This window comes from Garra rufa, chromosome 18 (assembly GCF_049309525.1).
Source record: "Garra rufa chromosome 18, GarRuf1.0, whole genome shotgun sequence".
NCBI lineage: Eukaryota > Metazoa > Chordata > Actinopteri > Cypriniformes > Cyprinidae > Garra > Garra rufa.
Genome location: NC_133378.1, coordinates 31,530,715 through 31,542,000, shown reverse-complemented (window position 1 = coordinate 31,542,000; position 11,286 = coordinate 31,530,715). Strand labels below are relative to the sequence as shown.

The window sequence follows — 11,286 nt, the reverse complement described above, 5'->3', positions numbered from 1 at the left end:
TTTTGTTTTCTATTGTTTTATTGCTCAACTCACCTAAATCAATTTAATATTTATGTACAACTATCTATTGTCAAGATACAGTGTTATTTGACACGCTGATTGAAAAAAAAAAAAAAAAGTATGTTAATTTCTGTTTTGACTTTTCACAACGAACCACAAACTGTAAAACCATTAGTTAGACACAATACTGTATTAATCCAAATTTAAAAACAAAAATATTATGCGACTGCCTCCAAACAAGCTTCTAAGAATCAGGACAATCTCTCTCTTGCATAGTAAAAGGCCTCAGACCCTCAGCTTCTCCAAAACGCCATAAAACCGCTCATCTCTGTACTAATTTCATTGCATCTTCATTTCTATATTCTGTACTGAAACCAGTGTGGCTGTAGCTCCGTGCTAAACTCAACACCAGTGTTTAGGGTGACATGAAATACTACATGAATTACATGACAACACCACACACACGTCAGTCCCGACACATCTCACTGACACAGCTTTCACAGCAACAAGTGGATACTGAAGCAATACTATAAATGTGCTATTTATATCATTTACATTTATGACTTCGAACAAAACAATACAGCGACACACTATAAAATATACCTACACACTTCTAAGAACAAAAATAATACAGCCTATTGTTTGAATTAGATGTTAAAATGGGTTACTAACATCTAATGGAAATGACAAATTATACCTCACATCTACGATTGGCACAACGAAACTGAGCATGTGCTGACCCTGTTATCTGTTAAAAATAATCGCAAAACCAAGCGTAAGTATTTTACAAAGGGCTGGAGGACACTTCTGGAGATCTTTCCCCAATAAAAACACCTTCAGGAAGTAAATTTAGTATTCCAGTTATTAAATGACACTCCTTTCTAGTTCATTCGCCACAGAAGACCAGGTCAGCAGCATTAGTTAAGACATATTAAAGGCCCTTGACTGGTGAATGGTGAGTCCAGTCATTGGGAAGAAGCCCAAGAGGTCCCACATTTAGTTCAATAACCTTTTTTCCCCATCATTCATTGCTCTGTGACGGTGAGCCGGTCCATTTTTCTGGCTGCTTCCTCACATACAACCTTTGGCTTTCTTTCTGGACTTGGGCTCGGGGTGTTAGGGTATTCTCGGGTGCCGAAAATAGTACTGCCGACACGTATGTTGGTGGAGCCAACTTCAATCTAATTGGAGAAACCATACGGATAGAAAATAAATTGAACAGAATCAGCTTTGCTATATTAACAACATGGATATCAAGTAGAGTTTAAGATTATTTTTAAAGGAAGCAACACTTACCGCATGTTCAAAGTCTGTAGACATGCCCATACTGAGCTCAACCTGATCTACTGGGATTTTCAGACTTTCACAAACTTCCTCTCGACGTTTCAACAGCATCTAGAGAGAACATACAGTAATTTAGCTACTTTCATTCTGCATGTTACAGTTGCAATCGGAATTATTCAACCCCCTTGACCTGCAAGACATTTTGCTGCAGAGAACAAGATTTTGTAAAAACAAAGGCATCAGTACACTATTGGAAAAAGTTTATTAACAGACATTTGAGTAATTCTGAGAACGCAAGTTGATTATTAATGAAAAAAAAAATCTAATTGGCTCTAAACGTTCATGTTCAAAATTATTCAACCCCCAAAGTCAAATTGGTGCAGAATCTTGTATTCTTTAAAACCACCAATAAACGCTGCTTGGAAGTGCTTAGATTAGAAGCTTCTGTCACCTCTCTACTGCAATCTCCTTGCCTAAAAAAAGCTTTCAAATCAATGTTAATCTTTGGTTTTGACTTTGCCACTGCTTTCTTCAAATTTAACCTAATATTTTCAATGAGAATTACATCTGGAGACTGAACAAGCCAACAAGAACATTCTATGACTGATCCCTGAACCAAGCATAAGTAGACTTGGATGTATAATTTGAGATGGCTGTCCAGCAGGAAAGTTTATTGATCATCAGCTTCATTCTTTGCACCAAAAACATCACAATTCTTGACAAAACGGTCTAATACTTAAAAAAAAAAAATCCATGATGTCCTTCATATGATCATGTTTTCCACTTTTTGCTACAGTAAAAAAAACAACCCCATGACAGGACCACCTCTCAATTTGACCATGGAGATGGTGTTTTTCTGCTTATAGCTTTGTTTTTTTTTGCACCAGATATGTCGCTGATCCATAGGTCCAAAAATTCATCACTCCATAAAAATTTTACCAGTTTGATTATTATTATTGATATTATCAGTTTTAATATACCAGTAAACTGTTGTACATGCAATTTTTTATAAAGTCCTGGATCTTTAGAAAAGCTTGTATTTGTAAAGTACTGCAGTCTCTGGGGGATTCAATAATTTTGATAGCAACTATATATGTATATGTTAAATAATTTCAGAAATGGTCCATAAGCCCTCTAGATCTTTAAGGTCTGCAGAGAAAGAGATTTTGCCGTCTGTACCGTGAACAAAACACAAGCAACGGTTGATAGGGGCAACTACTGCAAAGGACCTAAGTTCTAGAATATGCTACCAACTTTATATTAGGTCTGCTCCTACTTTAGGCTCTTTTAAAAGCCTTTTAAAAATTCACTTACTTCGTATGTCCTCTCCAAGTGAAGATGGGTGAGCTCTTGTTCATCTATGTTTTATTATGTGAGTCTTATTGTGGTTTTGTTCTATTGTGTGTTTTTTTATTTTATTTTAGAAATGCTTGTACAGCACTTTGGTGCAACTTCTCGTTGTTGGAATAGTGCTTTATAAATAAACTGAAACTGATGTAAATGTATATTGTAAAATTCTTTGAGCATGTCGATAGCTTGTATAACAGTTTCTAAAACATTATTACGCAGCGAAACTGTTTTCAACATTGATAAAACCCAGAAATGTTTCTTAAACAACAAATCAGCATATTAGAATGATTTCTGAAGGATCATGTGACACTGAAGACTGGAGTAATTATGCCGAAAATTCAACTTTACCATTACATAAATAAATATTTTTGATCATACAAATGCATCCTTGAGCATAAAATACTTCTTTCAGAAACAAACTAAAAAATAAATTTTACTGACCACAAATACTGCAATTATCCTTAAATATATAAGAGTCTTCAAATATGCAAAGTCAGCTGATCTGACGCACCTGGAAGTCGGGGTTGGGGCCTTCGCTGAGGTCGTAACCATAACGGCCGATCGTCATGAGCCCGGCGAAGTCAAGAGCTGTACACTGAGATACGATGTGTTTTACCATGTTTACAGTCTCATCAGGTGGCAGGCCATGTTTACCTGATGAAACACATCCAAGAGGGATGATCATGCTGAGGTTTCAGGAAAACAGTCAGAGAAAATATTTTGTAACGCTTAAATGTTTTTGTTAGACATGTGCCCACTGTGACATTCATATGCCGTCCAAAATTGAATCAAACAACATCTGAACCATTGATGTAGGCTTTTCAATAAAACTGCATAACACATCTGCATCCCGCTACGATGCTCCTCACTGTGTAACCATACATTTTACAAGTATCTAATAAACAAACAAAGCAAAAGTTATTTTATAACATAGTACAAACAAAGATCCAGCTGTAGTGCATTAAAGGGATTGTTCACCCAAAAAAGAAAATTCTGTCATTAATTACTTATTCTCATGTCGTTCCAAACCTCTAAGACCTTTGTTCATTGTCGGGAACACAAATTAAGATCCAACAGCTTTCTGATCCTGCATAGACACCAATGTAACTGACGAAAACATACCTGTGGGAACTTTTTCGCAAGACATAAAATACGTACTGCCATGTATGTTTCATGACATATTTGATGTGAAATGTCCACTAATGTGGCACTAAAAGAGTGTTCCAGTTTTACCCCCTGAACAGATGAACGTATATATGGAACGTTTTATGTGACGTTGGTTTTTTAGGTGTTACCGCAGTTCTGACTTGAGTGGGACTATAACTCTAATGCTCCGTGACGTTTTAAAACAACATAGGATCTGCACTCCACCTAAACCTATTTAACAGTATGAACAAAGGAGAATGTGACGTAAAAACACAATCACAAGCATGCCGTTTTAGCTTGTTTTTTAGCTTGATTTCTCATCTTTCAGCTCATTCATTGTGAGTAGGGCTGGGCGATATGGCAAAAAATATAATCTCGATAATTTTTTCCCATATTGAACGATAACGATATATATTTCGATATAAGCTGTTGATGTTGCCAGCTTTAAAATAGTATCCCAACAATGACTGAAGCCACAAAAATTAAAGGGTTTATTAAATTACATTTTAAAGTATAGTTTATTAACAAAAACAGATTACAGATTTGGCCTTAAAAATTAAAACAACTTACTAAAATAAATTAAAAAATAAAAGTTGTGACAGAGTGTGGTAAATGAGAGTAAATGTACAAAATGTAAACATAAAATTATTTTAAAAACATCATTTGTAACACAATTAGACCACAGTGTCTGGCTTTAAGAGGTACATCAAATGTGCAAAACATAAAATTATGCAACTTCTAGTTAGTGAACACAATTTGTAAAACTTTCACATTATTATCTTATTTATTTATTTTTTGCCAGGAAGACTAGTCTGTCAACAGTGACTACGTTTACATGGACACCAGTAATCTAATTAATGACCTTATTCTGAATAAGACAATAATATGATTAAGCTGTTTACATGAGTTGCTTTTAGAATATTCTTTTCATGTTCCTTTTTACATGTTACAGTGCATAGATCGATTAATGACACACATCATTAGGTCCACACGCGATGCTATCAGTTCATCTTCCATAGACTTTTGGATGTTTCGGTTTTAATTTTACAAAAGCTTGAAGTGGCTGGACATTTGCAACAAATATTTTAGAACGTGTGAGTTAAAATTTGCCGTGGTCGCATTTGTGCGAGTGCATGCTGTGCTGGTCCAAAGCGTCTGCTCCATACAGCGAGCATTTCAGAGCCAGTCAGTTTTTAGGAAAAAAAAACACACTCAAGCACAGTCACCGAAAGCCAGTTTAGTTTAACTTTTTTTGTTTGTTTTCATTTTGAAAACCCTGTTATCTTTGCCGTTTACCTCACATTACACTTTGGAGGCTTTCTTTTATTTATTTTTTTATTAATTAATTTGATTGCTCAGTGTTTGCGTGCCCTGTAATAAATTGTTTAGTCGGCATATAACACAGCATGTGATGGAGTCCATGCCTCGTCTTATTAGTTTTTGTTAATAGATGCTGTTTAATTAAAAATAACAAATCCATCTTTTAAGAATTTATTTTAATCTTAAAATTGATAGGTGTAGCCTATACATGTAAGCAAAACCAAGATCATGAATTCGAAAGTAAAAGTGAAAAGCATCCTAAGACATTCCAATAGTGGAAATCCCGTTCACAAAATTAAAATCACAAATAATACTAATGAAAAAGAACGGGCTGAATGTTAACTACATTTCCATAAAACTATAAATTATGATAACAGACAAACTATTTATCAGCAATGAGCATTGATTAATCCCATGTTGTGGCAAAAAAAAAAAAAAAAAAAAAAAAATGAAACCAAAGCATGCATGTGCGACCAACTGAGAGCTTTATGCCGCGTTCCAGGCAACCCGTGTTTTTCCAAACTTCTACCCGTGAAAGTGCACTGGAAAGGTTCCCACCCGCGAACTCGTACTAGATTGACGTACCGAGTTCTGACGTGACATAGCCCGCGAAACAATAAAGCCTCTATGGGTGCGGTGTTTATGCAAGTGGCACACGGTGGAAAAATAGAGTTTAGGACAATATAACGTTGCAATCAAATTATTAATAATATAAAAATAATAAATGCTTGGCGTGACTTGCCTGGAACGCTACAAAGCCCTGAGTCGTGGTTTGAAGACATGATTCACGAGCTCAGAAATCTGCCTGGAATGCAGCATTAGTGTGTATCCTGTGTCGCAAAATGTGGCGAAAAGTCCTACACAAGGGGAATAGTGTGATTAAGGTGTGTACATGTCTTCCATAATGCGACTAAAATAGGAATACTCCACCTGTCTTAATTCGATTTGTGTTTACTCCGATTATGACTTTAGTCGGATTAAATTAATCAAAAATACCAGTTCACATGGTTGCTTCTTAATCAGAGTATTGTCTTAATCGCGTTAAAATCGGAATATTGTTGTCCATGTAAACGTACTCAGTGTCTGGCTTTAAGAGGTATCATTAGTGACAAATGTGCAAAATGTAAACAAAAATAGACTTTTTTTAAATATGGCTCGGATGTGCGGCTGGACCGTAGGTTGGTGGTAGCAGGGCTCAAAATTAACTTTTTTACTTGGTAGCACTGGTGTTCCTAACTTCAAAAAGATGCCGTTTCATTTTTTTAAATATTTATTTTACGCCTTAAGCAAGGGACAAGAATTAATGAAAATATGAGTACATGAACAAGATGTTTATATTCTCTATTAGAGGTCCAGCTATTTAAATTAGAGGCAAACACTGCATTTTGAAACAATCTACAGTATAAATAACAAAAAAATAACGACACAGTTCTTTCTTAATCGTATTAAGTGCAGACAATTCAGCCATAATCAAAGTAGGCTACTCTCTAAATATTCAAAGTGCAAATAGAGACCGAATATTTCAAGCATGATACAGAGCTATAGGCAACTACACAACCTATATAGCCTACATACTAATAACAGCCTAGATATGTCATGTAGCCTAATTTGCGTGCATTGGGGAGTCACTCTCTAAACGTGGGATATTAAAATTGATTTTGAATGCGCGTGCGCGTTTTGCTTTCGGTTTCAGTTTTAACAATCGTGCGAAACTCTCAGCTGGGCTGAGAGACACTTTTTAGATAGCCAAACCACTTCCATATAACGGAATTCGTGCTACCTTTTTTGTCGACAATTTCAACATCTTTGGATAATAACTCGAGGTTAGATTCACTTTCGTCGCTGCTTCCACTCTTTTTTTTTTTTTTGTCGTCCTGGTGTTAAGTTTGCTTTGCAAAGTGCGGTAGGAAATGAACTTTGTACTTTGACGTGCATGCGCACGCTGCACGCTGCACGCTGATTGGCTGTTGTCGCATATTTCTGCTGTATGATTGGCTCTTAGATTAATCCATATCGAGCAAAAAAAATTTATTATCGCGATTCGATATGATATCGTTTATCGGCCCAGCCCTAACTGTGAGTTATTTTTTCCAAAGAATTCGCCCAAGGATTCCACATCCTAAGGCAAATTCCTTGCCGGCTGAGATACCGAACAAGCTTGTTACGTCTGGAAAGCGAAACATATAAAGCTGTAATCATAACTGTGTACAAAAACGATTACAAGTGCTCACTGTTTTACCTCCTCTAGTGTTCACTTCTGTTGGAAACTGCAGTGATACGTACTTATGGTACGTATTTCACGTCTTGCGAAAAAGTTCGCACAGGTATATTTTAGTCATGAGATAAGGTAGGACATGTTCAAGGCCAAAAAAGGTGGTAAGGACGTCATTAAAATAGTCCATGTGACATCAGTTGTAGCACGACACGACGCTTGTGCATTTCTCTGCTTGCAAACAAGGCACAGTGTATCAGGGTTTTACAACCGATGGTACTCTTGTGAACATGCATCAAAGACTGACATGGAAGAGAAGAAACTGTTAAATAAAATCATTATTTTTGTTTTCTTTGTGCACAAAATGTATTCTCATAGCTTAACAACGTTACGGTTGTCACATGGACTATTTTAACAATGTCCTTACTACCTTTCCGGACCCTGAACGTGTTAGTTGCGTTGCTGTCTATGAAGGGTCAGAAAGCTCTCAGATTTTATCAAAAATATCTAAATTTGTGTTACGAAGATAAACAAAGGTCTTATGGGTTTGAAACGACATGAGGGTGAGTAATCAAAGACAGAATTGTCTTATTTGGGTGAACTATTTCTTTAAGGATATTTCGGTTGTACAGTTCTATCGACTAGTGTCTCAGTATATATGTAAAAATGTAAAAAAAAAAAAACAATGGAAAACTGGCTTGAGCAATAACAAAAGATCTTTTTTTTTTTTTAAGATTTGACACTCTAAATTACACAAAATTCTTGACTTTAATTCTTATAAAACAGCAATAATCTGTATGTGGATTTTTACAGTTCATTTTATAATTAAATATTAAAAGTAAAATGTAAGAGATACACAATTATATACCATAATATAAAAAGAACACTCACTGTCCTCTCCACTGGTGTTGATCTGAACCATAATCTTTAACTGCTGTGTGTTGGCAGCTCTCATTTTTTGCCATGAGCTGTTAACTTTTTCAGCCAGTTTCACAGAGTCGATCGTCTCTATCATATACAGGTTTGGGACACCTGTGATTGAATTCAATGAACATGGATTAATTCATTCATTCAGTGAGCCAGTTAGTGAGTCAGGGACTCGGTCAGTGAGTCAATCAGGAAGAAGAAGAAAAAAAAGAAAGAAAGAACCTAAACCTATTAATGTCTGACATCACTAGATAGTTACTTTAAATCTAGGCTGTGAGTGATGGTAGTATATTTAATTCAAGCTAAATGTAAAATTGCTTTGCTCACCCAGGAGTTTGTTGACATTATTCTTTTGCAGATGACCGATGAAATGCCATTTTATTTCAGGACAGGATGACACAACCTACAAATACGTTTTACATAGATTAATATATTTGATCAAAACCAACTAAACCAATACAATAGAATTTGTCTACATACCACAGGATTGGAAGCTTTCTCAACAAGTTCATTTACCTGTGGAAAAAGGGAATAATTAATACAGGATATTTAATATGAAAAACGTGACCAAGCTACAAAACATGCATACTTGATTATTAACTCACATAATTCTCTCCAAAGTTTCGTTGTCCATGTTTATAAGCCTCCACCACCATCTCTGGCGGTTTAGTCTTACTAACCGCAACCAGGCGAGGGGCTATACATGGTAACGTCTGGAAGAGAAAAGCAAAATGCTGTCACTTGCTTATAGTAGAGTGTTTAAAGGGATAGTTCACCCAAAGATTTAAATTAACTCATAATATACTCACCCTCAAGCCATCCTGGGAGTGAGACTTTTTTTTTTCAGACGGGTACAACCTGAGTTGTATTAAAAAATATCCTGGTTCTTTCAAGCTTTATAATAGCAGCGAATGGGTGTTGAGATTTTTAGTCTAACAAAGTGCATCCATCCCTAATAAAAAGCACTCCACACAGCTCCGGAGAGTTAATAAAGGCCTTCTGATGAGAATCGATGCATTTGTGTAAGAAAAATATCAATACTTAAAACTTTATAAACTTTAAAGCATTCCAGCAGATGACGTAGGATGCTGGCGAACATGGAAGTGGCGAATGCGGAGAAACACCAGTTACGAATTAGAAGTACAAAATGAGGGTTTGTAAAGAAAAATGTTGGAAGATTTCGCTATAAGCCAAGAGGAGACTGGTTTTCCTTTGCTGTAAACAAAACTTGGTTCTCACAAGACTAGCATATTCTCACTGGAGCTTACGCTACGCCTACATCATCCACTGGTAAGCCACTCTCTCGTGAATGCGCGTATGACAGTTAACGGAAGATAGAGATTCGTTTCGCTTCAAAACGTTTTTATTAATCCCTCTGAGCTGTGTAGAGTACTTTTTATGATGGATGGATGCACTTTATTGGACTTCAAAATCTTCAAAACACCCATTCACTGCTATTACAATGCTTGAAAGAGCTAGGACATTCTTAACATAGCTCAGATTGTATTCGTCTGAAAGAAGAAAGTCATATATACCTAGGATGGCTTGAGGGTGAGTAAATCAAGAGGTAGTTTTCATTTTTGGGTGAACTACCCCTTTAAGAGCAGCATTGAAAATAAAAATTGTTTTTACAATATATGCCCCACTAGAATATATTCTGAGGGCCATTTTGCTTTAACCATATAACAGCAAAGTACACTTTGCATTTATGTTAAATACTTCAACTGAATCAATTTGAAACTAAACGAACTTTCACAATTGTTCTTCGTGTGATTTACTCTAACCATCAACCACCATCCAACTTAAAATCCACATGTACCAACATGTATTTGTTTCTTTGTGTGCACAGTGAAACGTACAATTTAAAGACTTAATATAATGTCATAGAGTTTAAAGCGCATGTAATTAACGCGTGTCGTGCAGATTTCATTTGCTGGAGCGTGACTGCTGAGAATCAGATATTTCATGCAACATGCATTCATTCACACAACGTCCTTCTCCTTGAGTAGAAGTTACATGCTATACAAATTGAACACCGTCGTTCTGAATACCTTACAACACTTTTACGAATACATGTTGGTTATTATTAACCAGCTGTCACTCATTCCTTGTTACTATATGGAGCTCGTGTGTGTAAAGGTTGAACAGATTACATAACCCTGCAATAACAACACGGTGAGCAAGAGTGGATAGTTTTGTTTTTTAGAGCGCTTCAAAAGCATATTGTTGTTTCGGGTCTTACTCAAAAATAAAGCGATTAAAAACTGACCTTCGGGCGCCGGGAAACCGCTTGATTCACCCGGTCCACCACCGCCTGCACTTTCTTCCCAACCTCCTCCGACATCACTACTCTCCACATAGCCTCTGCGCGCACATACACTAGCCGCGTGACGTCACGGACAAATCCGGTCAACTTTCCGACAAAATAAAAGTCTCGCCCCATTCAACGAAGATTGATTGCGTCTTACCGATGCTTGGTCAATGAAATGCCATCACAAGACACAGTATTGAAAAGTAATGTATACTAACAGCATTTAAAAAGCAATAAAATAACGTATTTTTCTAGTTTTTGCAAACTATTTTATTTTGTCGGACCAACATTTTTATTCAACTTAAATAATGAAACTGAAATTTCTATCATTTCGTAATATCCTGTCCTGATGGGCAACACAAAAAATATTAATGCTAGATTTGACAAGGAATAACTTGATTAGAAGGAAAATACTTTACATTTACCTTTTCGAGAGTTTGCACTTACGCCATAATTTGGTCAGTTACCCGGTCGGATGCGTGGCCATATTAGCGATACTCGGATGTAAACATCAGCATGGATTGCGGTTAACGTACTACTGAATGCATTGTTCTGCTAATTTATGCTGTCTAAACCACAGATAAAACGTGTGGAAACTGCTAAATCATACAAAGAAGCAAGCAGGAAAGGGCACAATATTTTAACAAACTCAATACAATACAAGCAGTATTAAGATATTAGCCTAATATTTCACCTACCTGACTGGAAATAAGAACAAACATAAACGTTGTCAAGA

The 11,286-nt window shown here is 36.2% G+C and overlaps 1 protein-coding gene across 1 annotated transcript; it reads right to left on the bottom strand.

The window, feature by feature from the left end:
- Positions 1 to 10,626, bottom strand: plpbp (pyridoxal phosphate binding protein). Its single transcript, XM_073823194.1, has 8 exons — positions 10,509 to 10,626; positions 8,845 to 8,952; positions 8,720 to 8,755; positions 8,567 to 8,642; positions 8,204 to 8,344; positions 3,146 to 3,288; positions 1,297 to 1,395; positions 1 to 1,181 (listed from the first exon to the last, which is right to left on the bottom strand). The coding sequence occupies exons 1-8, from the start codon at positions 10,596 to 10,598 to the stop codon at positions 1,026 to 1,028; spliced, it is 849 nt and encodes a 282-aa protein (XP_073679295.1). The 5' UTR covers positions 10,599 to 10,626; the 3' UTR covers positions 1 to 1,025.
- Between the last annotated feature and the right edge of the window lie 660 nt (positions 10,627 to 11,286).

Excerpts from the sequence above, each read along its gene's own strand:
- plpbp (XM_073823194.1), bottom strand. The coding sequence starts at position 10,598 with ATGTGGAGAGTAGTGATGTCGGAGGAGGTTGGGAAGAAAGTGCAGGCG. Across the intron at positions 8,953-10,508 it reads CGGTTTCCCGGCGCCCGAAG|ACGTTACCATGTATAGCCCC; the intron begins GTCAGTTTTTAA and ends TTTCTCTTCCAG. Across the intron at positions 3,289-8,203 it reads CAACACCAGTGGAGAGGACA|GTAAACATGGCCTGCCACCT; the intron begins GTGAGTGTTCTT and ends GTGTTTCATCAG.